At 44.0% G+C, this 27612-nt stretch overlaps 1 protein-coding gene across 2 annotated transcripts in view; it reads right to left on the bottom strand.

The window, feature by feature from the left end:
- RCOR1 (REST corepressor 1) overlaps positions 1 to 27612 on the bottom strand; it is an 83281-nt gene that overhangs the window by 27934 nt on the left and 27735 nt on the right. For both annotated transcript variants that reach the window (XM_086894521.1, XM_086894522.1), the window contains exon 4: positions 13357 to 13440. In XM_086894521.1, coding sequence (XP_086750647.1) covers positions 13357 to 13440 — 84 coding nt within the window. The remainder of the gene's footprint in view (positions 1 to 13356; positions 13441 to 27612) is intronic.

Raw genomic sequence — 27612 nt, 5'->3', positions numbered from 1 at the left:
CCATTTGATCACATTAGGATCTCTGAGTGGGTCCTTCTGAAGAATTTCTCCCCCCACCCAAATTGCTTCTCAATGACCCCGTAAGGATCACATTGTGTTCAGCAGACTCAGTGACCCAAGGCAGGTTTGCAGCATGAGCGAGTGTGCTAAAGCCTGTAGAAAGCAACAGGAATGCAGAGGTAGAGCTGTTGCTGCAACCTCAGTTCACCCCTATTACTAGGGTACTGCAGGAGCTCTGAACACTTTGCATATTACGTGATGCAATACCCTGACAGAATAAGGTGAAATGAGGACAAAAGCAGCACCCTTTGCAGCTTCAGTAATGTGCTTCACGGGGTTTGATCAATGCTGGAACCTGCAAGGAATTCTGGATGTTGCTATACATCTTTCCCTCCCCTCCATCTCCCTTGAGAATAGGGGAAAAAAAAGAAAAGAAAAAAAAAGAGTCAAGATTCAAAATAAATCAATACTATATAAAGAAAATAAGGACATGTAGACACACACACACGTGAAACTTTTCCAAATTCCAAAACATAATTACGATGGTACGCAAACAACGGAGCAGTTTTCACCTCGCCTATAAAAATGAGCAGCTGCATTGCTGTCCCGCTGCCCTGGCAGCACCGGTGGAACACTCCTGCCACCTCGTGGTTCCAGCTCGGGACTGGAAGATGCCAAAAGCACACGAGTCCGCTCCACTGTCTCCCTAAAGTTAGCTGCAACTGGAAGTAGGGGAAGCAGGCAAAGATCCCGAACAAAATCACTTAAAGGAAACTAAACCCCACCTGATCTTAGAGGTCATTCTAACCTTAATTATTCTCTGTTCCTATTCAAAAGGTTCTTATGCCTTGGATGAGCTATTTCCTCTTCTTGGTAAGATGTGGTGTAACAAGCAGAAGAGCAGAAAGACAGAGCACAGACGTGTGTTTTGTGTCCTGTGCTGACCCATCTGGGCAGGCACACAGCCTCCTTTAACACTGTTTCTAGGAACAGAGCACTAGTTACACAGACACGAAGGCTGCTTAAAAAACACTTCAGGCAACTGAAGGCTAAAGAGGATTCAGGCTTCAACTCCACTGCATCTGCAGCAGGTGAGGATAAAGTCTGGATGCAATTGCAAGGCAAAGGAAAATGTACCCCTTACTTGGAGAAGCTTACTTGAATAGGACTAAGAGAAAACATGCTGCAGAGCAGGGAACAGTAATCTGAGTCATGGGACTCCACCACAGTGTTTATCAACCTCCCTGTTGCTCAGATTTTATTTGCATATCATCTCTTGTCCACATACCAAGCACCATAGGGTGCCACTGCATTAAAATCTCCTGTGGCAGCAGCACCAAACTAAGCACCCCTATCTTCTCCATCCACATCTTTGCACTTGTGAGCACAAGCATCTGCCTGCAATGCCAGGGAAGCAGACTGGCAAACCGTTCCACCCGAAAACTCTTTCCCAGCACATCAGTTTCCTCACCTAAGCATGCAGTTAAAGGCAAACAAGCACTGAGTGGTGCCTGAAAGTATGGAGATGCTCTGGCCTCCTAGGAAGGGCAGTCCTGGACCATCTTGTCACCAGCCCTACCCACACTGGCTGTCCCCTTGTCCTTTGCTAGCTCTGGAGCCACTCAAGGCACTGACCACCACCAAAGCAGAAAGCTATTCATACAAGTTTTATACAGTTGTGTATCATATACAAATCCTTTTTGTTGGGAGGTTGCACAAGTTTGAGAAGAGATGAGCCCTCCTAGTTTCAGTGAAGAATGAGACAGGCTCAGGCCAAAAGTGTGACTCATTCCTTGCCCCAGCACAGCACAGTGGCAGGGATGAGCAGGTGGGTAGGAACAGGTTTATGTAAACTTGCACTGGTGAGGAAAAAGCTGTTCACAGAACCACACCTGGAACACAGAAACTGCAGCCTAAGAGAGAATAAATCAAGGAATAAAATGAAGAGCCCCACTGCTGGGAGATTTATCCCTTCAAAAACCCTAATACCTACCAAGAGTTTCCTTTGTCACACTAAGGCAATGAGTCCTCAAGCAGTGCACACTAATAAACTAAAAAGAAGCACCATATTTCCTAGCTCCTTTTTAATTATTTTTAATACTGTTCTTTGCATGGCCTGCATGTAAGGACAAGTTCAAACCTGAAACCTCAGTGATGGTTAAAGACACCACTCATCTGCCTTTAGATTTTGCTACACCAGCTAGAAGGCTGTACTACAGACACTGGTGTAGTGACAAATTAGTGTAATTTTTGTGGCTTGCCAAAACTACATTAAACTCCTTACCAGGAAAGGACCTTTTGTTAGTACACATGTAACTTCTAAAGCCTTTACCAACATATGTTCATTCCTGAAGTCGCACCCTCTCCTGACACCATCACACCATGAAGTCTCTACACACTGTGCATATACACAGGGCAGTGTGTTAATGAGGACTGCCATAAGGAAAGCCAGACGGATGATGCTCTCTGCTGCTGTTCTCCTTCAGAAAGGCCATGTGGGCACCCATGGTAAGGACATCCATGGAGGATCCTCTGGGAAGAAAGACTGCTTCTTATACATCCATCACATTCAACCTTCAGTCAGAAATCTGCTCTGCAAATTAGCAGAGCAAATTAGTTACCCATAGCATAGTTTGCCATGGCAAACTGAACACCACTTTACTGGAGGGATGGCACAGATTTAAAAATCTGCAGAGCCCTAAGCACCACAAACCTAGATGATGCCAGATGTCCTACAGAAAAGGATGAGAGAGATCTGGCAGGGCAGTAACAAAGAGGAAATATTGTCTTTGGGATCTAGCACAGAACAGCAAGAGCCAAATGGGATAACCATGGGACCTAAACTGTGACCATATGGAATCTGAGCATGGCTACCATTTAGCATGGCAAGCCTGATCCTAAACCAGACACAGACACTGGACTGTACTAAATGTAATTATCAGAGCAATTGATATTGGGTTTAAAGCCTATGTGAGTACAGAAACCCATCACACATTAGTTTCTGGCAGGGAGAAAATACTCATTCCCATGTATGACCTTCCAAGAAAGAAAGAGAAGCTACAGACACGATAAATGCACACAGCAAACACCTAAACAACAAAGAGAGTTTATGGCAGAATAACTCTTTGCATTATTCAGTACAGTGCTCTCAATTCAGTCTGAGAAGCCCTAAAGCAAGATTTATTCTGCTGTCAAACCATGGCTTGGTTTTTACTGGGAGATTACAGCCTTGGATTATACACTTCAACTACAGGCAGTAACACACCCAAGCAACTCAAGTAGCAACATTATCAATACAATCACAGGTACAGTTATCAATACAGTTAAAGAGGTAGATTATTTTAAAAAAGATTTAAAATCATCATATTGTTCAGTGCAGGGGATTCTAACTTGGGTTAGAAGAAATCTCCTTTGCAGATTTTTGAATAGAAATTATCATGCTCACTTCTTGAGAATGCCCAATCTAGTGAATGCTTTCCAAAAGCCTTATTTGCTAATTTGAACAAAAAGAAAATATATATAAAAAATAAAAATAAAACAAACACCAAACAAACAAAAAAACAAAACCCCAACAACACCACCACCACACCAATTTGACACACACAAATGACAGAATCAGTATGGGAGACCACAGAGTCAGGCTACTAGCAATCCAATACAAGGCTTCAGTACCCTGCCTAGGAATTTTCTCAGTTCTTCATCCACATCATGCTTTATACATTGAATTTCTTGGTCTGCAAAACAATCAGCAAGAATAACATAAAGCTTCATTGAGTAACCTGCCAACCAGCTTCAGAAGCCACCAAGGACTATCCAGATTGAAAACACTAAAGACAGTGAAACCTTCCACAAGGTCCATTTTCCAGCCTCAAAGAGATTTTGAAAGCTCCTAAAAACCAGTGCTATTATACTCTCTGTTGCTGTAAGAATGCAGAGTAATGAAAGCCCTGTATCAGAGCCAGGCTTCCTAAACAGCATGTGTAACTCCACTTCCTCACAACACAGAGTCTTTGTGCAGTATGAGGGCACACGCACAAGGGGTATGAGGGAGCAGAATAGCCATCAGGTTCAATTATAGCTCATTATTATTGTTACTGATAATAAGGCCTGTGACAAGAAAGGAGAAGCCACGCTGACTCCCTTTATATTGGACACAAAAGCAAAAGAAATGATCGATTTGTCCCCTGGGTACCTCCTTGAGAGATGTCACTTGGGCAGAAGGGAAGCATCAGGCAAGCCAGCAGTCAGCAAGAGGAAGGAGATAATTCTGAGTCACACAGTGGCTGCCCTCAGCAGATGTGGATCACCCTACTACAGACAGGTCAGCCTTTGGGGGATACTAACACTCAGTGCATCCATTCTTGCACTTATCTACTTCCTATAGGCTTAGAAGCAGAAGAGTTGCAAAGATGTGTCTGACCTCTCCAAGAAGTCCATGCAGAAAGACAGCAAGGTTCCACAGCCAGATTTTGGATTAGCACCCTCTAACCAAAGTAGCAGTGTCATGTCGACAGATATTAAGGTACTAAAATCCTGTCAAATTAAGTCAATTTAGAAAAAAATGAAGTTACAGATTCACACAGCACATGCTGAAACTTGGATTATATGCAGACTCTCAGCCCTCAAGGCTAACCCTAAGACACTCTATGGAAAAGCTTATGATAAACCAATGTTACTAAACAGACCCTGGGATATCAGTGGTGGGTTATCATGGCTTTTAGCCAGGAGTTATAAACCCAGTCCTTACTGAGAAGTTATTATGTATACACATATTACCACTAATCCTTGCAGTGCTAGAAAATTCACTACAACCCTACCACAATTTGAACCTGCACAAGAAGCACATGAACAGGGAAGTAACTTAATGCAGAGTGCAAAAGTAAGAGTACAGCAAAATTAAGCAGTAGGAGTGGTTCCTAATTAGAGCAAATAATGCCACAGCAAACACAATGATGAGGGAAGCTCTGGCACATGTCCTGGAGAAAACCAGGCTGCTTTGCCTCCTGCAGTAGCAGATCTGTAAAGGTCACATTTGGCAGCACACAAACTCATCATGGCAAGCTGTTACAGCTACAACCTCCTCAAGCATTCCTCCACGGAAACATCTCCCACAAGAGTTCCTCCCTGCCTGTGCACAGCTTCCATCACATACCTATAAACACATACCTGCTGACCAACTTTGCTCTGAGGAAAAAATTTTAAGAAAAAGAACTTAGAAAGTTACCCTCAGTTCCCTGACCCTTCCTATTTTTTGCTCACAGCTAAGAGACCAGAAAAAACAATCTAGTCCTCTGAAATGCCCCAAGCCTAGCATTCCCAGCAAGACTGGAGCACACTCAGCCCGTCCCAGGGCTGGGCCAAGCAGCGTGAAGCAGCTGCAGCCTCCTAGTTCTCGTCATACTGGTCCTACAACTCGCACAGCGCCAATCAGGCTGGCTAAGGCTGCTCCCAAACGTATTTCAGATCAAGGCTCACTGCCAGGGTAACTCTTAACACAGCTATCATCACTCCATTACATCCACGTCATCCTGTCTCTAAACTTCTCTTAGGAAACTTCTCTGAGCGCCAGCATGGGTTCAGTCCCACAGTAGAGGCAGCCAGCATTTTCAAAGTGGGTCATCTTGACACGTTTGGAGAAGGCCTGGATCACGCTGCAGTGAAAAGGAGGAACAAACAGGTGGCAGGAGAGAACAAGGCACATGAAGAAACTGGTGACTACCTCCCCCCTCCCAGCAGCAAAAATTCCTCCAGGATAGCAAAGCTACTTTAGATAAGACATCCTTTTCCTGGATCCTGTCCAACACATTCTCTTCTTCAGGCTTTTTTTTTTTTTTCCCGCCCCCAGGCTTTGGGAAAAAAAAAACAAACAACAAACCAAATAACAAAACACACCAACACAATCCAGTGTACCTTTGTTACAATCCATCCAAATACACAGCCTAGTTCTCTCGAACTAAATTGCTTTCCTTACTCCACTACTGTGAAAGGGTTAAAAAATCATCTTAATTTAAATATGCATTCAGGATCCAGAAATATCAACCTGCAGCAATAATGATGAAAGAACTGCTCTGAGACTTCCACACAGCGCTGCAACAGCAACTAGCACAGCAGATGACAAACAAAGGGGAAACTGCAGCTAAGTTTGAGGCAACTCAGCCATTTCAGGGATACCCATAGCCTTTAAATGCTGGTTAGCTTATTTTTGCTATTCATAATATCACTACTATAAGCATCAAAAGTTTCCTTAATTAAAACAATATATTGCATTCTTTCACTGTCTTTTGAGCATTTTCTGAAGTGCAGCGACTGCAGCTGCTGGCAAAAGTGGCCATGACTATTATTTCTACAGCTAAATTTAAGCAGAATCTTAAATTAAACACTAATTCTTTCATTTCAGAATTCATGGAGACACATTCTTCAGCTACTGTATTTACATCCAAGCTTCACAGCTGCCAGGTTCGCTGCATAATATGAAATTTGGATTAGGGATAAACATAAACCAAATTCTGCTTTAACATTAATCCTTTTTGCTGCCACTGGGACAGACAACAAACTGATCTTTCTAGGTAAGGAGCATACACCAACAGCACAAACCTAAGTTTGGATTTTTTTGCTATCTTCACTTCAGCAACAAAAGGTCAGCATGTACCTCCAGGAGACAATCACAATTCCTGAAGTCCCTCCCTTAGAGACCTAGCAGCTCTTTTTTCACTGCTCATACTTTTACCACTATGAAAAAAAAAAGGAAACCAGCACTTCAACAAGTAAAATCTTGGACACAAACAAGCAAAAAAATCCCTAACAGGAGAAGCACAATACATATGCACCTTCCTTCACAACCTCCTACAGCATTTAACCAACCACAAAAAAAACCCCAAGTATAAGCTCAGCTAAGAGTTCAACAATACTTTTTTTCCCTCTGGTAGCAAAGCCTAAGCAGTTCCTACTCTCCCATGCCTGGCCAAAGTGGCTGCACTTTTACTAAGCATCAACACATCTTTTATGGGGTCACAAACCAGGTCACAATAGAAGATGGGGGGAGAGTGGATCCAAAATAAAACAACATTTTTTCAATAAAACAACACTGTTTCCAGGACCCTGTTTAGGGCATGAAGGAGAGAAGGGTCTTAAAAACAGCTTTTCTGATACATACAAGACTATATCCTCTGCCTTACTGCTGCTGCCTGAGGAAGAGTGCCTGTGTGCTGGGGAGGATGTGGCTCTCAAATATCTCTGAAGCAATATTCCCTTCCATTTTACATGCATCCTGTAAATAGGGACTTTATTTTCTAAAGGGAAGATTTTAAGATCAGCACTTTCCCCAGTCTACACTCTCCCATTTGTGGTTTTCTTCTCATATTTATTTATTGCTAGGGCACACTACACCCCATGGAAAATAAAATGAGAGCTAATGACAATAACTGACAGAGTCATATGTTCACAGAATACACAGGACAAAGTAAGTAAGGCAATGGGAAAAGGCTATGTCCAAGCAGAAGCTCTTCTTAAAACAGCTATGGCTCATATACACGCTGAAAACAGAGACCAGCCACACAAATCACGATCAGACACATGCAAGAAACCTTAGAAGACATTTTCATGTTCTTTATTCTGATAGACATTTTAAATTAGAGAATATTTGACAAAATAAATTTCCAAGCTTTCTCATCATTCTCTTTAGAAGAAAAACTAAAGAGTAATCCAGAGTCCATTTAATGCAAAGATAAATATACCTTTAAAGATATATATATATATATATCTTTAGTATACCCTTGAACTAAAAGTAGAGACAGACTCTGGCCACTTTAACCTCCAACCTGCCCTCAGAAATTCTGGCATTCACCATCACAACAGAGAAGAGCTACCAAAACTCACTTCCACCCTAAGAAGGCTGCTTACACACTAAGGAACAGGGCACACTTTAAAATGTGGTTGGGACATGGGCTTTTCAAATCCTGAATGCCAACTCATAACTTCTTAGGGTGGAGTACCACACACTCCCAGTTACCCAGCCTGTAGCACAGTTAACTAAACCTTACCCATCCAAACACCACAGGGTTAATATCTTTAGTAACCATAGCAACCAGCACTTCTTCCTCCATCAGAGCATCAGCTGGCACATTACTGCCTTCCCAGCATCAGGTTTTTGCAGCACATTTAGGGACTGCTCCCTTTCCCCCCAGCCACAGGGTGTGGCCAGACACATTAGGAAGATGTTGGAGCACTCAGCTGTTTCACCTAGTTCTGGCATTTCTCTGTCCCCATGTCCCCTGAGTCTTTCTGTTTCCCCTCCACAGAGAGAAGGAGGATGTCTGAATTCCCCCCCATGTGCACCGAGGCAGGCAAAAATGTAAAGCAGGGAGCCAGCTGCAGCCTCTAAAGAGATGCCACAGGATAACATAGGAAGGGACTGGTGGATGTTGAAGTTGGCAATGCCAATCAGCCATCAGGTCAAACAGAAGCAGCACTGCAAGACCAGAAGATTCAGTTGCCCTCCATGATCCAGTGTCTCACAGGTATTAGAAACAGTATTTGCCTGCTCAGTGACACCCCATAAACTGTAAATCCACTGGAGACATCCATCAAGATACCAGCGAGAAAACAAAACTCCCATCTAGCAGCACACACATTCTGTCAAGAAGAAAGACCAAAAATTACTTTCAAAGCAGAGCTTATCACTAGCAAAATAATACATCTTTCCTTCTTGCAGTTCACCTCTGAACTGCAGATGCATAAAAGCAATAATCACATCCTACCCTCTCGCCTGGTGTCTGTGCCTCGCTCCTGGGCAGCTGCTGCATGCCAACACTTGCTCATTTCTAAACCAACCCAAAGTCATTTTTTTGGTTCCACTCACTGGCGCACTTGGCACAGAGAGAGACACTGCTGTTTTATTAATAGCTTCATGCTGGCCCAGCTCAATCCTGTGCAGGGTTTCCACAGCATCATTACAATGCATTTTTCACTATCTCCCCTCCTCCTTCACCACGTGCCACTCCGAGAGAGCAGATGCCTGTCTTCCACCTAGCTGTTCCTGCTCCTCAATGTCACCTTGCTCAAGGCATCATTCTTCCTGTGTCCTTCCCCACCCTCTGTGACAGAGCCAGCACAGCCAGAACAGCTGCCCTCCATGGCTCCAAGTCCACAGAGCCTCTCAGGAGTCTCACTTCGAGAGCAAGCTCTTTGTGTGAGGTGTGACCCGGCCACAGCACAGGGAATTTGGAGCAGAACTAGAAGGGAGCAGTTATTTTAAGTCCAAATGTTCAGTTACTGCATAGTGACATTTATTTCATCTTCAAAAGAGATAGGACAAACCTCTAGTTCTGGGCTAACTTTGTGACTACTATGGTGGCACTGCTATGCAAGTGACCCCTAAAAAGGAAGAAGTATGGAAGTAGATATGGACCGTGCTGGCAGCTTTCAACTTTGGTATTAATATGGGCAAGGCAGTAAGTGGTTTGTATCCAGAATTAATGGTTAACAAGGCAGAGGATAAAAGAAATCAGCAATGTGGCAACACATACTTTTGCTTTCATCCTCTCTGTTACATCCATCACTTCATGACATCCAGGTAAAAGGTTTCTCCAGTGTGACTAAAACATTTCTTTAGCACACAGAGTGCACGGGACCCAAACAAGCTTTTAACTAACTGTGTGAGCCTGGAGCATCAGGTACACAGATATCCACCAGGTCTTGGCTGACACATTGGCCTTTCTGGGATTCATTTCAACAGCTTACAGGAGACCTTCCCATAACCTCCAACAGTTTGGCCAGCCCTCTGCCAAACCCCTCAGGTGCACTGCACTGCTCTTGTCACAGATCTGCTCAGTGTTTTGTAGCACAGATTCCCCTTTAACAAGGGCAGGTTGCACAAGTTCCACTGATTGCACAGAACTCTCCCACTCATGAGAGCTACAGTTCACTCTGAGGAAGAGCTAACATGTGCTACTTCCATGTTCATGCTGAGCCCCAGCCACAGGAAGAGAGAAGAGTTCTGTAACTTTCAGGCACAGGATGGATTAAAGGCTTTGGAGTACAAACAAAAGTAATCACAGGTACCAATGTGCTGCTGATTGGAAAGATTTATTCACCCACACTTCAGCCTGAAGAGCAGTACTGAAATGGATGCGTTAGCTGGGACTCACAGATGAACAGCCCAAGGGACTACACCAACCTCCTGGAGACCACAGCTCCTTCCACTTCCAATTTCACATTGCCAATTAATGATCTTCCCCACCAAGGAAAATACATCACAAAAACCCATGATTTAAAAGGGCATCAAGAAATACAAGAATCTATCGCTTCCCTGAAGAACTTCCAGCAGTCAATCTCAAAAAAAAGCCTCCACATACTTGGACATTTCACTTCAGTCTGTGTGGGCTTATTTTGTAGCCATCTATTTGTATTATGTGTGTCTCTTATTATGTCAAAATTTCTCTTTGAGAGAATAATTGACAATAGTTCCCCTTTCAGTCTCTTTTCAGTAAGCTAAACAGATGGGGTTTGCTTCAGCTTCTGTTTCCAAATTGTTTCAGCAGCTCCTGTCTCCATCCTTTTCTCAGTTTTTAAACACTAAAGCCAAGGTTCATTCCCCTGAATGCTGCTGGGTGGAGAGGGAGCAAACTGTTCCAGTGACTACCTCACTCTTTACACCCACATCATCTTCTGGGTCAAGCACGACACTGGGAAGCTTTGCTGAATTACCTGCCCACTGTTTCCCCAAGATTGCTCTCTAAGCCATTTCTTTCCAAACATCAGGCTTGATGTAGAAAGCCAGAGATTTCAGTACGGAGATTCATAACCCTGCAGTTGGGTCATTAAGAGCCCATTGCATTGGCAGCAGTCCAAGTAAGGAAAAGACCCAAAGCACTCTACAAGACTGTCAGTAGCATTAATTTTATTTACCATCCTGTCAGTCTACGGCTCATCCACAATTCCCTATCAACTCCCACATCACTGATGGAAATGCTGATCATCATCAGTCCTCTCACACATCCCCATGGATGCCATTTAATTAGGATTCACTATCAACGATGCCAAGACTTGTCAGTGAACTTGAGAGTAGCTGGAGACACCTCCTGTCCCCTGATGTTCCCTCATCATAAACCATAAAGCAGATTAGGGAACTCTGCTTGTGATACATTTAGTAAGTGCTCCACAGCCATTGCGGAGCACTGGTGTTTTGGAGGAAGTTCCCCCCTTTTGCAAGGAAGTAGGATTGAATCAGGCTCTCATGCAATCAGTGCCTAACAGCTCTCTTGAATACATTAGAGCAATAAACTTATTTCTACCAATCAATCCATTTTTAGTTTCTACCTAAAAGCTCCTACCTCCATCAGCATTTGTTTTTCACAGTTCATTTTTAAGAAATGAAAGACAGAGACAGGAATATCTGATTCTGTTCAAAACTATCAGCTCAGATTGACACAAAACAAAGCTATGACCAACCAGCCCCCACCCTGTTCTCTCATTCCCTGCACAGCTGCCTTCTTCCCATCTGCCACCCCAAGGTCCCCTCAGCCACCTCTAACAATGCTCCTTCAGCTTTTTACTACTACTAGATACCTAATTTCTTAACTCCACCCCTCTGTATCAAACAGGCACCTGGGAGGTATTTTTGGTGCCATGCACAACATGTACAACAGCCTCATACTTTACTTCCCCAAACTCCACGTGAATTTTACTGGTTTTTTGCTGTGCCTCTTTTGGAAGGTGAACTCACTGGTGAGTCTTATATACTTACTAAAATGTTCAGCATTTTGAAAAATTCATTCTAGCCCTGCTGTTATATTCAGGTATATTTTCCCCAACTTTTTTAGTGTACTAACAGACAACTGCCACCTAGTTTTTATTTCTCAATATCATACTATTTTTTAATTACCTCTTATGTTCATGTCATCTTCTTAGCAGATATTATATCTTCTCTATGCTTTATTAGTATATTTTTATGCCAATTACCACAGAATACTCAGTTAAGGATTATTTTACTCAATCCCACATATCTTCCCTCCTTTTCCTCCTCCATTCTGTCTTCCCTCTTCAAGAAACCAGTTTTCTATCAGGCAGGAGTTAAAGGTTCCAAACTTGAGATGAGACTCAAAAGACATTCAGACTTAAGCAGCAGCTACAGGAATCCTGTGTCACAGACAGCTCATGAACAGTCACTCCTTTTGGTGGTGGCAACTATTTCTTGCTGTTATACCTTTTAAGAGGTTTCTAGCTGTAAATAACTCAAATACATTCTTCTCTTCATCAGTTTTATTTATTTCAGCATCCAATAGCAAGCAGGGAGCAGACAAGGAGAGAAGGCAAACATGATCCTTGCAAAGCCCTTTTTATCTGCAGATCAGTACCATCATCCTTCTGTAATTTAAGGGGCAACTTGCTCAGTGGAACAAATGCCCCAGGGCAGAGCACAGGCCTTTCGTGACAGAGCCAGTTGGTGCACAATCTCTGCTGCCTTTATTTGCAAATGGCACTACATCTTCACATGTGCCTTATGATGCATCCCAGGCCTTGAGCCTACTGGAAAATCAGTTATTCACTTAACAGTGCCACCACAAAAACTGCAGAGGATCAGGAATGCATGATTCTCATTCTTGGTCCCCGAATCAGAAAGGATAAAAAAAGAAAAAAAAATAAAAAAATCAAGGTATAAGCACAAAGTCAAAATTAGCTCCTTTCAGCTCCCTCCCCCAAAAGCGCTTAGGTTTAGTTACTGCATTCAAACAGCAGCCCTTTAATCAAGGAGTCCTACTTATTCATGAGGAGAACTGTAGCTAGACAAGCCTTTCAAACACTAGTTCTGCCATCTGGCAGCAGCACTGAGACTTGTTCCCAGACACACACAGAGCGCTGTTAATTGCCCTCACGTGGAATTGCAAGGCACTGCAATTGTTCTGGCATTTAAAACCTCCATGGGCTCCAGATGTGGATTTGTCTTTGTGGAGGAAAAGGTACTACTAATTACCAAATACTTCCTGCCCCTCCCCACCCCCCAACACTTTTCATTTCGCTCTCCCCAGTTCTTTCTGTCACCTTCTACAGCACCAACAGCAAAAAAAAGCCAATTGTGTAGGCCTGCAGATGAGTATCTTGAAGAATTCATACCACGGAATAATGTTTGTCACATTTCTCTTGCTTTCAGGGCCCCTGTGGATTTGACACTGAGCAGCTGCCCAGTGGAGAACAAAGATTATCTGGGGATTGCTTTGTAGGCTTTTCTTTTTTCAAATTAATTTCAATTCATAATGAAAAGGTCACAGACATAACCTCTCTACCAAAAGTGGTAACTTTGCATTCTTGAAGTGATACATGTAAGGAAAGAATGGAATAAAAGCAGTTGAAGGGACTTACATTTTGCTTCAGACAGATTCTGGTTAGGTGACCAGACCAGCATACCGAGATTCTCTCTCTCCTGACTTCGCCTTGCAAGTTTGGCTTAAGAGAAAACAGATACAAACCAAGTTACAGAGAAAGTAATTTCAGATGCAAAATGGATACAAAAGTGACTTATCACACATCTGCAACTTTTAATCAAGATATAAAACCCAGCCACAGAGTTAAAAACCCCATCTTCCCATTCAGACCCGAGGCTTTTCCTTGTTTCTTCAATGCATCACCCTCTATGTAACATGGCAGATACTGCACACTCTCCTGCAGTACACTAAGCAGCATACGTTAGATCTAAATTAAAAGTTAATTAATGTTTCTCTTCCAGCACACTTGATTATTTTTCTTCCAGCCATCATTAAATGAAAAAGGGAGGAGCTAGGCTCTGGCAGCAGGCTCCAAGCCCTGGACATCATGAAACTGCATTGTGCAGACAGATTAACCCTTCAGGGTAGGCACATGCATAAAACCTCCCACACCACTTCTGAGTGCCTCCTGCACCATCCCAGCAGCCCTTCTGTGCCTCCATCCCCCACACAGTCAGAATGCCCACCCAGGTGACACTGGGTCCCTCAGGTTACAATCAGGTCCCAGTCTCAACTGCTCCAGGGAAATCCAAATGCATTCACACCCACACTGAGACACACACCCACACTCAGAAAACAAGTCTGTTTTCAACCAGCTTAACTAACACCTGGCAGGCAGGAAAGCTCTGCAAGTCTCAAGTGAAGATCGACAGCTGCACATAGTTCAAAAAAGCAACTTCAAACTAAGGTATGTTTCAAGAGCAAGCTCTTGTCAATTCTGATGATGTTCGGTCACAAGCAGTCAAAAGAGAAGGAGGAGGAAGAGGACAAGAAGAGAAAGAAACTCCCTCCTTTGAGTCAGCACACACACAGCCAGCCCAGCCACCAGCCCTAGCAGACAGAAACTTGCAAATCTTGTTATGAATGAGTACCTACAGTACTATTTCCACTACAAAATGCCACATAACGCTCAAATTTTATGCAATATTTCAACACAATGCTATTTTCTCTGTGCTGTGCAATTAGACATATTACTGCCACTTCATGATGCAATTAAAACAGGTCAGAAAAGATCTAGTAACACAAAATTACATTACAGTACTATGAACACTCATTGTTTCACCACTGTTTTTAGCCTGAAATCTGCTCAGCTAAGAACAGTCATTTTATAACAAAAGTATTTTAACCTTAAATTTAAAGCACAGCATGTATTAAAAATAACCACCTGTCAGCAACATATTTACACTGAACTAGCAAGTTTTTTTCATTATAGACACCATGATTATCTTTCACTCGGGTTTTTGGGAAGGTTTTATATTGTTTCAGGGAGGTTAGCAACTGTGCATACAAGGTATTTTGCACACTCTGCACGTTCATTACTTTCTACACTTGGCAAAAAAAAGGAGTGATAAGAGACAACATCCACTGTTGGCAAGAGATGGGAGGTGAAGACCAGACACAGAACACAAAGAGTGTCTGAAATTAAAATTACAGGTCCTGAAACATTTAGCATTACATTTTACCTTCTTCCTCATTTCAAGTCTAAGCTGCAATGCAAAGAAGGCAAAGGAAGAGTCAACCCTAAACCTTCCCTTTATCAAATGTTTCCCTTCACCCTCCTTATCCAGGATGGCCTGTTCTACTAAAGTCTAACATGGGGTTCAAAGAACAGAGAAGTAAGAAGTCTCTCTCCTCTTTAGCCTACACTGAAAAGCACATTCTTATCCCATAAAAATACTCAAAGACAGAAATCACCAGTCCAGTCTCCATGAATTTAAACATTTCCACCCAAATGCCAACACACCCCGAATACAAACGCAGCTCAGGAGCCTGATGCCCAAACACTGCCAAAACCAAGTGAGGTGTAACAACAGGCAATGTCACAGCCTGCCTTTAGCACAGTCTCACTTACTGAACTGGCAAAACCCACCTAAATCAGGAAAAGGAAAAAGTTTTCTCCCAGTTTAGCAGCCTGAACACCCTCCACTCTGGGACACATCAGGTGCACATCCCAGCCCAGCTGCCCCTGTCAGGAGCAGTGCACCACTAGCTCAGCTCACCCACAGTAAGCTGGGTGAAGTTTCACGTCCCATGGTTAAACCCCAAGCTAGGCTTTGGGGCATTGCAGAGGGAGCCCCACAGCCCTTCCAGGAATCCCTGGCTCCCTTCCTGAGCCAGCCCTAGGAGGTGATAACCTGTGCAGGAAGGTACTGCAGGACCTCATGGCACCCAAAAGCAGGGTAATGAAATGTGCACCTCATGCTCCATTGCAGCTCCATAACAGGTACCCAGGAACTCCCCTGGTCAACAAAATGCCTTGGGTTAGGAGCTGCCTCCTTCCAGCCATGCATGCCCTCCCTGGGCATCATGCAGAGGTGCCTGCAGATGCTGGGCTTCATGCCACCCTCAGGACCCTCTTCTGCTCAGTTCCCACAGCCCAGTGTCTTTCTCTCTCCAGCCCCTCTGTAGCACCAACCAGCCAAGTTACACTGGGCTTGTGATATATGTGTGAAACAGCACCTCCAGTGCTCCCACAACTTATTCCCCATTCCACCTCTCTACTCAAGCCCACACCTATCCACCCTCAGACCTCATTGCTTGACAGCTGTAGAGGCCAGTCCAAGGCACACAGTAGAGTTATGCTGAAACTCATGCTTTTCTGCAAAGGGCAGAAGTATATAAAGGCCAACACACATAGAAAGATGGGGGTGGGGAATTCCTCAAACATCCATAAAGGCTGATACTCCCTCCCTACATTCAAATATGCTTGCCAGGTCCTTCACCTTCCAGCACCACATCCTCCCCAGCACCCCTTCTCAAGCCCACATTTACTGTCCCTCATATGTAAGGCAGACATGACAGGCATTCTTCCAAGTACGGTGCTGACCCCACCACAAATATACACAGCGTAAGTACTCTTACTGCATGATGTACCAACAAAAAGCTTAAGAGCCTGCTCAGAATTTGGAAGCACATTGAAATTGAAATGACTGCTTGAGAGAACAGCCACGAGAGCACAAGAGGGACCTCAGAGCAGAGGTTACATCCCTTTACAGCACCATTTCATGCACAGCTGCAGTGCTCACCCAACACCGTCCCATGCTTCTGAACAAGGACTACCAGGATGAATTCTGACACTCTGCACTTCAGTGCTAAAGCTATAAAGATAATGCAATTTAATCTGTTGCGTATTTCATATAAAAATAGCCACGTAAGAAGGGCAAGGGTTACTCTTTTTTTAGGAGAACCGATCAATTTAGGATCAATGAGGTTTGCTTGTTTAAGCAACTGCAGTTAAACCAGTGCAACCTGTGTTTAGAGCAGCTGTAGAGTGGCAGACAAGAAGATCTGACACTTCAGGTAATCCTGCGCTTTCATCTAGCTACCCACCAGATATTTGTAAAGTCTCTGCCACAGCCATTAGTTCCGCATCACAGTTGTTGTAGGAACACACACTCTGTAATCACTTTCTCACTCTTAGCTTTCCCATTTGTCCCAAGTCTGTCAGGAATCATGCTTCCTCCAAGAGGAAGACCTACTACAAGCAGCACCCCCTAAATTTTGTTCCACTATCAGAATTCACAGGGAATGTAAACTTCCATTGCTTCTACCCAGGCAGAGAAGTGCAGCCCCAACTAGCCACAGTTGCTTTTTCCACAGCAGCTACCATATCTCTCTCTTTTCTTACCACTAGAACATACCCCTACTCCATGAACTATACATTAAAACTCAGGAGAGAATCCAGCTTAAAATTCACTTAGAGAGGAAAATGTTATTTTTAAATTTTGTCCCATTTTACAGATATGGTTTACTGCACAAGCCCAAAAAGTTCTACTGTGCAAGGGAGGAGACGAAGTCAGGCAGAACACACATATATATATATATCAATATTATTATAAAATGTTGTGGGGGCTTTTTCCGCCTCTGAAGCTGTCAGGACACATCTCAAAACCACTGTATAGAAATACCTTGATTTGCACAGGAGAGAAATAACACAGCCACTTAATTGCCTATCACTTCTACCCACAGACTGAGGCTCTCCATCCCTGGGGGCTCCCTGAGCTAATGCACAGGCCTGCCACACGCAAGAGCAGCACACTGCAAGACTTCAAACCCTGATCTACAGCAGCCAAGGCTCTCCTCACCTCTCTCCAGGAGCTGTCAAGCCAGGACACCTGAGAGGGAAAGGGAGACAAGGATGTCTCCAAACAGGAACTACCAAAGGTCACTGTATGAATGTACATTCATCAAGTCCCCCCTACAGGTCAGAGAGTACCTTCCCTGTCCTTCTGACCCCTCCCCAATTTCAAGTTAGCCATGGAGTAATTTGCATCAGAAGGAAATACAATGCTTCAACAGCACCACTGCAAAAGAGAGCATTGTTTCCCTTTCCACCATCCCCTTGACTAACCAAAGCAGGGGATCTGCCTGAGCTTTAAAAAAAATAAAAGTAATTCAAGAAAAAAGCTGTTAGATTTAACTGAATACCAGTTCCTGGTTTTCTACCACATATCTTTAGAGACAAGGAAGAGTAAGGAAACAGGGACAGCCAGGACACCTCCCTCAAACAGAGCTCCTGTTTAAACTGTCTTAAGGACCATGGGTGGAATAGGCCTTATACACAAGGAGCATGCAGGAAGGTAAAACACTGCCTGTGAGCAGGAACCCAGCAGTACTGTGCAGCTCCAGCCTGACACATCATACTTTATTTTTCTTCTCCAAGTCAGAAAAGAAACATGCCAGAATAAACTCAGTGGGAACAGAGGCCTCTCAAAGAGCCACCAATCACTCTGTCATCTGTTATTTTGCCTCTGTGCAAGGCAGCAGCGCAAGCTCCCACTTGAGTTCCTGCACTTGAGGGACCTGCTCCACCTCACAGCTCTCCCTAAGGATGCTGCATGATCCAGCCACAGCTGTGAGCCATTAAGGAGCTTTACATTTCCTTTTGACACCTGTACTGACCCCTTGGAGAAATTATACTCACCTCTTGCAGATGTCAAGACATATTTAGCTTCCAGTTGCATCCTGCCCAAGTCAAAGTGAAGCTTGGGCAGGATGCCTCCAGCATTTTTCCTTCTCCATAACCCTTTCAGTAGTCTCTGATGTTTTTGCTGTAGCTGTTTGCACAAGGCATTTCAGAGCTGTTGAAACCCTCTGGATTTCAAGGCAAAGCACACTAAAACATGACTGTGAGAGCACTGCAACACACACCATAAAGAGTAGGACCCCACTCTAGTCAGCTGCTTCTGTTATTTAGAAACGGCAAAAGCTAACTCAGAATAGTAGGTCCACAGTCAGGTGCTTGATACAAATGCATGCTTCTCTGGAAAGCAAACATGAACCTTAAACCAAAGTTTAAAATCACTTGCCATAAAATTACAGGGAATTCTTCAGGTACTGATTTTTTGCAAAACAACAGGTAAGAAAATACTTCTAGATCTGAGCAATGTCTTTCATTAAGTTAATAAAGTTTATACAGCAACTGAAATATCCAAGGTACAGGATGGCAAGATTCCCACCTACCAAACCTACTGCTTTACTAACAGCACTTACTGATCCCCTCCCCAACTGGTACTAACTCATTTTTATATCACATATTGCAGATTTTTAAGAAAAGTATAAGAAATTTCTCTTCCTTTTAATATGCAACCCTGAGCATTACATATAAAACATGCATTGTATAATATCTAAAGGTGAATAGATGCTTTTATTGTTTGGAAGAGCTGGAGCTGCCATATAATATAACTTAGCTGCCAAGTGCTTCTTAAAGCAGTTTTGGATCAAGTCTAATGTATTTACTTCTAGTGAAGGGAGATTAAACAAGTGCTTCCATTCCCAACCCTGCATTTTCTTTATCAATGCAGAATTTAAATTTATTGCATAGTATAAAATTCCCAGTTTACAGTACCCATGATGGCTGTTAAACAAAATAAGACAAGGGAGGCACAGGCTCCCATAATACAAAAATCTTCTCTCTTAAGGATTCATTGGTATTACTCAGGCTCACAGTGTAATTGTAAATGCACAGCTGTGATACAATAGCACAACACCTATGTGACTCAAGAGAATTCAAACAAAAGAGTCAGAAAGAAAGCTTTTTCCACCTTCCTTCCCCACTACTGGCACTGGTGTCCCAAGCAGCAACTCAAAGACATTTCAAGAACTTTGCTTCTCATCTCCACTTCCTTCTGCATGTGACTTCTCCCTGAGTCAGCAGATAATGCTTGTGATCCCCTTTCATTTGTGTTTTCCAAGGACTGCCTAGTCACAGCAGCTGGTACCTCATAGAAATACCATCACTATACACACTATAGCAGCATTAAATGAAACAGAACTGGAATCCTGAAAACTGAGAAACATTTTTTTAATTAAAAAGCTATAAATGAAGCAGCAGTTAGCTCTTCCTCTACATGACTACACCCGGCTGGCACTATAATCTATATGCAAATAAAGTTCTGAGGGCATTTTTGTATCTGCCTAGGGAAACAAAAGTGACTATTTGGGTTTCTGTACAGAGCAGCAGCACTGGAAACATAGGGTGAAGGGCCTTATTGCCTCAAAATGACTGCATGTGCTGTGCTACAAAACCCCACAGTATCACATGTTACAACTGTGTGCAAAATATTGCTTTAAAAATTACCCAGTTAAAGATTAATCACCCAGCAATGATTACAAAGGTCACTTTGCAGTGATAAAAATTATTACCATTAGAAGAATTGAAGGAGAAAATGAGAAAAAGCATAGATAGCAATAGTTGCCTTTTCTCTAAAGGAATCAAGTTCAACTGATCCTAAGTTTGAACTTTGCATCTTTGTATTATTATTTTTAAACCTTTTAAGAACACATTGAAGATTCCTTTCCAGTTTAAGAGCCAGCAGTAAAGCAAAAGCTGTGGCCTACATTCTGCCCACAGCCTAGGCCAGACCGAACAATAAAGCCAGAACAGATGTTGAGGCCTCGCCTTGTATTTTTTTTCCTTGAATAATAGGAGTCCGCTCATTCTCTCCCACAAGCAGGTGGCACCAATGTGCAGCCATAGATGAAGTCTGAATAACTATACAGGCAAACAGCCTTTCAATACACACTTTAAGTGTGTAAAATTTTCTACACCCATACAATTCCAACCTGAGCTCTTAAAAGAGTTCTGCAGATAGAAGCCCTGCAATCCATACACAAGCAGGAAGCACATTACCCCATCAGGAACATGAATATACCCCTGCACATGCTAAGCATTGAGCAGCACACCTCTGCTAATCACAACAGGCTTTTGTCTAGACATGGCTGGGGTTTTGTACTGAAATGTGAAAGGGCTGGGGTTTGTTTAAAGAGAGAGTTAAGTATAAAATTAAGAGGAAAGAGAAAATGCACATTTGATCAAGATTTTATCAGTGATCTCTTGCAAGCCTTTTTAAAACACCATCCACTTTTTTTTTTTTTTTTTTTTAAGGAGGACAGCTGCTAACTATACCACAGCAATCCTGACTGCACAGCCAGAAAGCAGCAACCAGAACAAAGCCAAAGCCTGCAGCATACGTGTCACATTGAACTGATGAGGCTCACCTGCCCTCCCAAGCACACTTCTCCCTGCTCCACATCCCAGGGAGCATCCCCCACCTCCCCACACTGCAGTTCAGTGCCAGAGCAGCTCCAAAGCTCCTTCAGGACCAGAATGGGACTGGATCCAGTCCATCCCACCAATCAGTTCCAACAAAAGCAAGCACCACACATGGGGCCTCACTGGCCCCATACACTCTATGGCTAGCACCCCACAACCCATAGCTGCCACATGAACCCATATCCTGCCAGTAACCTTGGGAATCCCTGCACACTCAAAACCCTACCAAAAAAAAAAAAAACAAAAAACAAACAAAAACAAATTAAGCACCTCCACAGAGCCACACAGTGAATTATTTTAAGTTTGTTAAAAATAGGTAAATGTATGCAAACAATCAGATCCGAGAACCAAGCTACAATAAGCAAACTACTGCTAGCTTCTGCTCTCCCCAAACACTGACCCAACAAGACGACGCTTCTTTCCTTCCTTCCTTTTTTCCCTTCCATGCTATTTCCCTTCTGGTTTCATTCAGGTAACCAAAAAGTTACACAGGAATGCCTACATGCACACAAGTTAAGAATTTAATGTACAGAAAAGGAACAATAACACAGCAGTTTCCTCAAGTGCTAGGTCTTGTGCTGCTGACAAACATCTAGACACTGCTAAATCTATTTGAAGCCAAACAACCTACTGATGAGGAAGCAAAGATAAGGCAAACACATCCTCTCTTTCCATCACAGATCTTGATTCTGCTGCCCCCCCTGATCTTTGACAATCAGCAATTCCTACATGCACAGCTCCACATTCACACAGCCTCCCCTTTCTTTACTAATCCTGCCCTCAGCTCTTCCCACCCACTGAACAGGGTCCTCTGCTGTGTTCCCTTAAGAACAGAGCAGCTGCTTGGGCCAGTCCTGCCCATTATTCACAGGCAGCACTTAGGAATAACAAGACCAGGACCAGCAGAGAGACTTCCTGAGCCTAGTACTGTATCTGCATCACTGGATTTAATGGCCCTTCATGGGAGGAGGGAAGAGAAAAAAAATCCATCAAATAGACTAATCCTTTTTGAACCCATTTGTAATTTTGGCATCTACAACATCCTGTGGCAGAGTGCTTCAATTTAATTATATGTTTGTTGTCTGAAGGAGAACAAAGAAAGCCCATGCACACACTCCCTCTTCTCTACTCTGAAGCTGCTACCCAGTCATTTCATTTGGTGGCCCCATTTCCTGCCTTATGAGAAGCAGAGAATAACTGAGCCCTGTTCACCTCCTCCATGTTTCTTGTTGTTTTACAGATCTTCTACTAAACTACTCTCAGTTATCTGCTTTCCAAGCTAGACAGTCCAGCCTTTTCTGCTTCTCCCTTGTATGGAGATGGGAAACAAGAATAAATCCTGTACTTTAGTTATCTTACAGCTCTAAGCAGCACGTACCCATGGGGGAGGGAAGGGAATGGGGCACAACCAGAAGTGTACACAGTGTTCAAAGGCAGGGTACAACACAGGATTTATAAAATATGCCATAATGAGGTGCTGTGTTTTGTTCTCAGATACTTTCAAAACAGCTTTTAACAATACACTTGCCCTTTCATTATTACCATTGAGTTGATGTAAAATACTCTGTCTATCAAGATCTTTATCTGGAAAGGCAATACCAAATTCAAAGACAACTGCTGTACAAACAGTAAGGGCAGTTTAGAGACCACTACTGTACAGATACACTTAAGGGCTGTTCCACCCTACTCTCCCCCTCAATATTAGCACATAACAAGTGCCACCTGTCACAAGACTGAACACGTTGCCCATTCCCTCCATTCAGCAGATGCCCACACTCCCTCCCATTCACATACTGTTTTCTGACAAAAGGACAATCCAGCTGTTAGTAGTAAAAATAAGGTGAAAAACAGAAATAACAAGATGCATAATTTGAAATGGGGAATACACAAGTGTTGTTTTATTTGGAGAGTGACAAGTGCAGAGTGACTCTTCTCCAACCCCCAGGTACAGGACACCCTTGGCTTCCCAAGGCTTCTTCCCTTGGGAAAAGTGACACAAGGAGCAAGAAGCCAACAGAAGGGTTTCTCAGACCTCGCATTTCCCCCCTCTTCCCTTTCCTGTTAAACAGCAATGCTGCTAAGATCACCCATTCAAGAAGTCCCCACTCCTCAGCTCAAGCTACCCTTTTCCATTCCCTGGCAACCCAAACAAGCAGCATTTTACTCATGTTTCCCACACATTAAGGACCAGCTGGCCTGCTTCTATTGCCCAATGCAATGCAAGAAGAAACTTTAAAAGTCAGTCTCAAGTGTGTTCACTAAGCAGAAATTACTTTTTGGTATTTTTAGCAATACCTCTTCCCTTCCCACCCACCAAAAGTTCACAACAGCCTTCTTCTGAGATAGCTTAAACTGATAAGTGGAAGTAACAAGTGCCTAGAAAGTACCACCGACATAAAATGTAGATTCCTGGTGAACAGAGTGACTGGTTTATTTTTTTCCATTTCAAAAAACCTTGCCAGGATGACAGTCAGGAACAGATCTGACTAACTAGAACCCAGTCTCCAAAGAGAATGAGATGTGGGCACCTCTCACTCCACATCTCAAGAGATCAGATAAATTTTAAAAAACTAATGACCCGCTATGCTCAGTGGCTTATGAACTAAGGCTGCTGGGAAAACTTGTTACTGCTTGGCAAGACAGTACTGTGAAGGGCAAGGAAACACATCTGCATCCAGACAAGAGTCCACCCAAAAGGACAACTGAGAAATTCCATGTTACTTTGCTCTTGCAGTACCAAATAATTTTACATAGTCAAATGAGTTAATCAAGCACAGTCAGCTCTCAAAGACAGTAAAGGTTTGTCACATTATTATTCTTTAAAACCTGGTTCAAACACCAACACTTTTCAAGGCCACAAGCAGAAAAGCCCATCACAGACATCACACAACAGTGGCAAACACATCTTCCAAACTCAGCCGAGTGCTTTGAATAGGCTCGACATCCAAGGAAAGCACTACCAATGGCACCTCCCTGATGGAGGGTAGTGCCCTCCAAGAGCAGCAGAATCAGACCCTGCCAGCATGTCCAGGAGAGGCCTCACCTCTGTGCTGAAGTCACCTAAACCAACCCATTTCCACCCAAAGCCCACTTTATAGAGGTGGCCTGCCTGGCAGAGCTGTGGAGAACGCAGCCTTCAAAAAGGGGACACAGCTTCCTCTCCCAACACAGCCACCTCCAGACACAGATACCTGTCCTTAGGCCAACGCGAGCATACAAGAAGCTTATATATCAAATCCCACCCAGCACTGAGTCATGCACGATGTGGTGTGCAACTGCAATCAACAGGCTGCGAGCATGCCCAGTTTAACCCACACAAATCCGACTTCTAAACGTCTGTGACAGTTGCATATCCTCCTCTCACCCCCAGCCATGACACTCTTCCAGGTCCTTATCCTCACAGTACCCCTACCAGCAGATGAGAGCTTTTATCGACACACGCACACGAAGCGCTGACTGCCAGGCTCGCAGAGGCTGAGTGAGGTTTCCCCAGCCCCATGTAAGAGCCCTAACTGTGGATCATCCTCCCTCATCACCCCACTCTCAGAAATGCTGAAATCAAATAGGAACCCACAAATAACACATTTGTGATATTTCAAATCAGATCTTGAAAACTCAGTCTGCTTCCAGCTCTCCTTGGAGATGACTGGTGCATTCATTAGCCCACAAGCTCCCCAAGGTACAGACAGTCCCTCTCCTTCTGTCTGCATGGGGCCCACCTCCACAGGGTGCTGTAAGGATAATATTCATACCCAAAAACACAAAGTCAGATTTAACATGCCCTTGAAATGCAGGCAGCTCCTGGATCACAATTTTCCAACAGATTTCACAGGTTAGTTTGTTTTTTCCCCCATTTCTGCCAAACTCAGAGGCGCAGTAAGGACTATATTTAAAATGTAGTTAACAATCATGGCATTCTGGTTTTAACATTCAACTTTTACTAAAAGACTATCCAAAACAACTTATCTGGTTTCTCTCCTTCTCCCACCTTCAAAGAATCTCAGAACTAGTTTGTCCTGCATCTACATTAATAATCAGAACAAGAACACCATATGATAACAGGAGAGGCTAAGCAATTCATCACTGCTGCACACCAAGCACTGCCTTGCACTCGCTCTGCAGATTCCTGCTTCACGCTGAACCTAGCTGATCCTAAAAGGTGCCAGGAAACATCGAAGCAAGCCCTGGAGACACAGGCTCACGGCATTAAGTAGCAGCAAGTACACTTGCAGCCCAGAGGAACAAAACAGGGGCAGAGCTCTGCAAAGACGTTGGATTTTCCTGAGCCGCCTCTGCTTTAGGATTACAAACGCTCCTTCTGCAGTGCCAGCATTTGCATACCACAGCATATTTACAAAGAAATCAATCGGGACACAAGCCCGGAGGTGAACACGGAGAAGAAGCCCACAGCACTCGGGGCAGCCTGCAGAAAAGCTCGTGGCTTTCTGCTCAGCCGCTTCAGAGAAAAGCGATCCGGCACGATCCCCTTCCCCACCCTGTTTAACAAAGGGGACAGAAGTTTGCAGGCGCAGGGCCCTACAGGCTCTCAAACGCAAGCACCACGTGGTGAGTGAGCATCAGGAGCAGAGCTCACACAAAGAGCCGAGAAGCAGCAGCAGACAGGGGAGAGGGCTGGCAAAGCCTCGGCAGCCAGGAGACAGGGGGAGAGCCTGCCCTTTTCCCCAGCCATCGCCAGGAGGAAGCAAGCACAAAGGGGACAGTGAGGCTAAGCAGATAAGGAGAAGCTCGCCGAATGCCAGGCTGGCAGTGCAGATAAACCGAGGAGCCAGGACGCTGCTGGAAGGAGCAGAGTGTGGTTTGGTGGAGAGCTGAGGGAGGAACCCGGCTTGGCACCGGCCCGGGAGGGGAAGGAGGCAGAGGAAGGCTTTACCTGCGCCGGAGCACGTCCCTCGCACGGCGCACGCTGCGGCACGGCCCTCCACTCACACAGCTACAAAATTAACTTCATCTTTACTGCGTTCGGGGCCATTAGTCTTTCCAATCCCAAAAGTAGGATCCTATTCAGCACATAAATGCCTCTTTACTGAGGCTGAAAATTCTCGTTTTCTCCAATTTGTGGGATGGGGGAGTATCTTTTAGGCATAATTTATGCCCAGGGCAAAATATCCCCTCTCTCCTGTTCTTCCAAAAACCATCATCACTGTAAAAGCAACCCGATTGTCCCTGCATGTGCTAAGAGCCCAGAGGTCTTGTTTTACCCTTCCACAAATTAGAGAACGGAAAAAACAACAAAAAAGTAGTGGCCATCCCCTAGCAGCTGTTTGATGGAATATGTGCCCCCCTGCACATCAGTTATGCTGCTCCACACTGTTCTCAACAAATTCCAAGTGTGGGTTCCCAGTTCATTAACTTCACACAGTGACTACTGGATAGCTCCACAAAAGCAACCAGTGACTATCCACATGGCATCACACTGAGCTCCAGACACCTAAAGAGGCATTGACCAATTGTCCCTGTCCTCCTACCTCCAGTGCTACCACCCTGGCCACTCTGGAACTCCGTATTATCACCTCCTGAGCATCAGTAACCCAAAGCAGTTCCTCGTTCTGACACCAGATTGCTTCAAACCCCAACCTCAGCTCCCCCCAGCTTGTACAGAAGTGCTTAATGGGGCTTGTACACATGAATGCAGAAGTTAAAAAAAAAAAAAGCGCAGCAACAAGAACAAGGCAGCAAGCGAAACAAAACATGCAGGGACATAAAGAGGACAGAGAGCCTCAGGGGAGGGACAGTATTTAGAGTTACTAGAGACTGAGAAGCTAAACCATGCTAAGGTTGCTGGGCCTTCAAATGAGGGAAAAAAAGTCTGCTGAGCATCTTTGAGAACACAACAGTCATACAGGTGCATATGCAGGCCAGAGCACAGAAAAGCTGAGACATACTGGCACCAGAGAAGAAAACAGACGGTCAAAACTACAAGACAAGACAGGCCAGCAAATACATATCATTTACCTGCAGTAAGGGGCTCTGCCAAGCTTTTTGAGACACTTGTATCTTCCTCAGCAGAAAAGTTGTGTCCACTTCTGTTCTGGCCTGCATTTTCTCTGTAACTTTCCCAGCACTATTTATTGCTTTTACTGAAAGATGACCATTTTCCCTGACATCTGGATTTTCACAGGCTGCTATTTCAATAAAATACTTTAAAGAATAGACTGTAAGACAGATACCATGAAACAGGTTGTAGCAACCTCTATTCTTAGTGCAACTGAGCTCTGATCTGTGACCGGGAGCTGCAGGTACTGCTGCAACCCTGCACATTTTAAAGCCTTCAGTCTTCTGCTCTGTGTCACCACTCAAATACAAATTGCTACAAGTCCAGTTATATCTATGTTGAAAGGCAAGAACAAGTGTCAAAATAATTCAGGGTATGTTAGTTCCACATACTTCTCTCTTCTACTCCTCCTTCTACCTCAGAAAATCCTTCAGTCCCACCTCCCCCCTTGCACACACACAGTCCCTCGGCAAGAGCTTTGCACACATTAAACCAATACTTGTTAGCATGGCCAGGGACCCTGCTGAGACCCTCAGCTCCCTTAAGACGTGCTCCGATTGGTCTGG

The sequence above is a fragment of the Cyanistes caeruleus genome, chromosome 6 (assembly GCF_971803275.1).
Source record: "Cyanistes caeruleus chromosome 6, bCyaCae1.hap1.1, whole genome shotgun sequence".
Taxonomy (NCBI): domain Eukaryota; kingdom Metazoa; phylum Chordata; class Aves; order Passeriformes; family Paridae; genus Cyanistes; species Cyanistes caeruleus.
The sequence above is the reverse complement of the archived record's forward strand: the minus strand, read 5'-3'. Positions and strand labels throughout refer to the sequence as shown.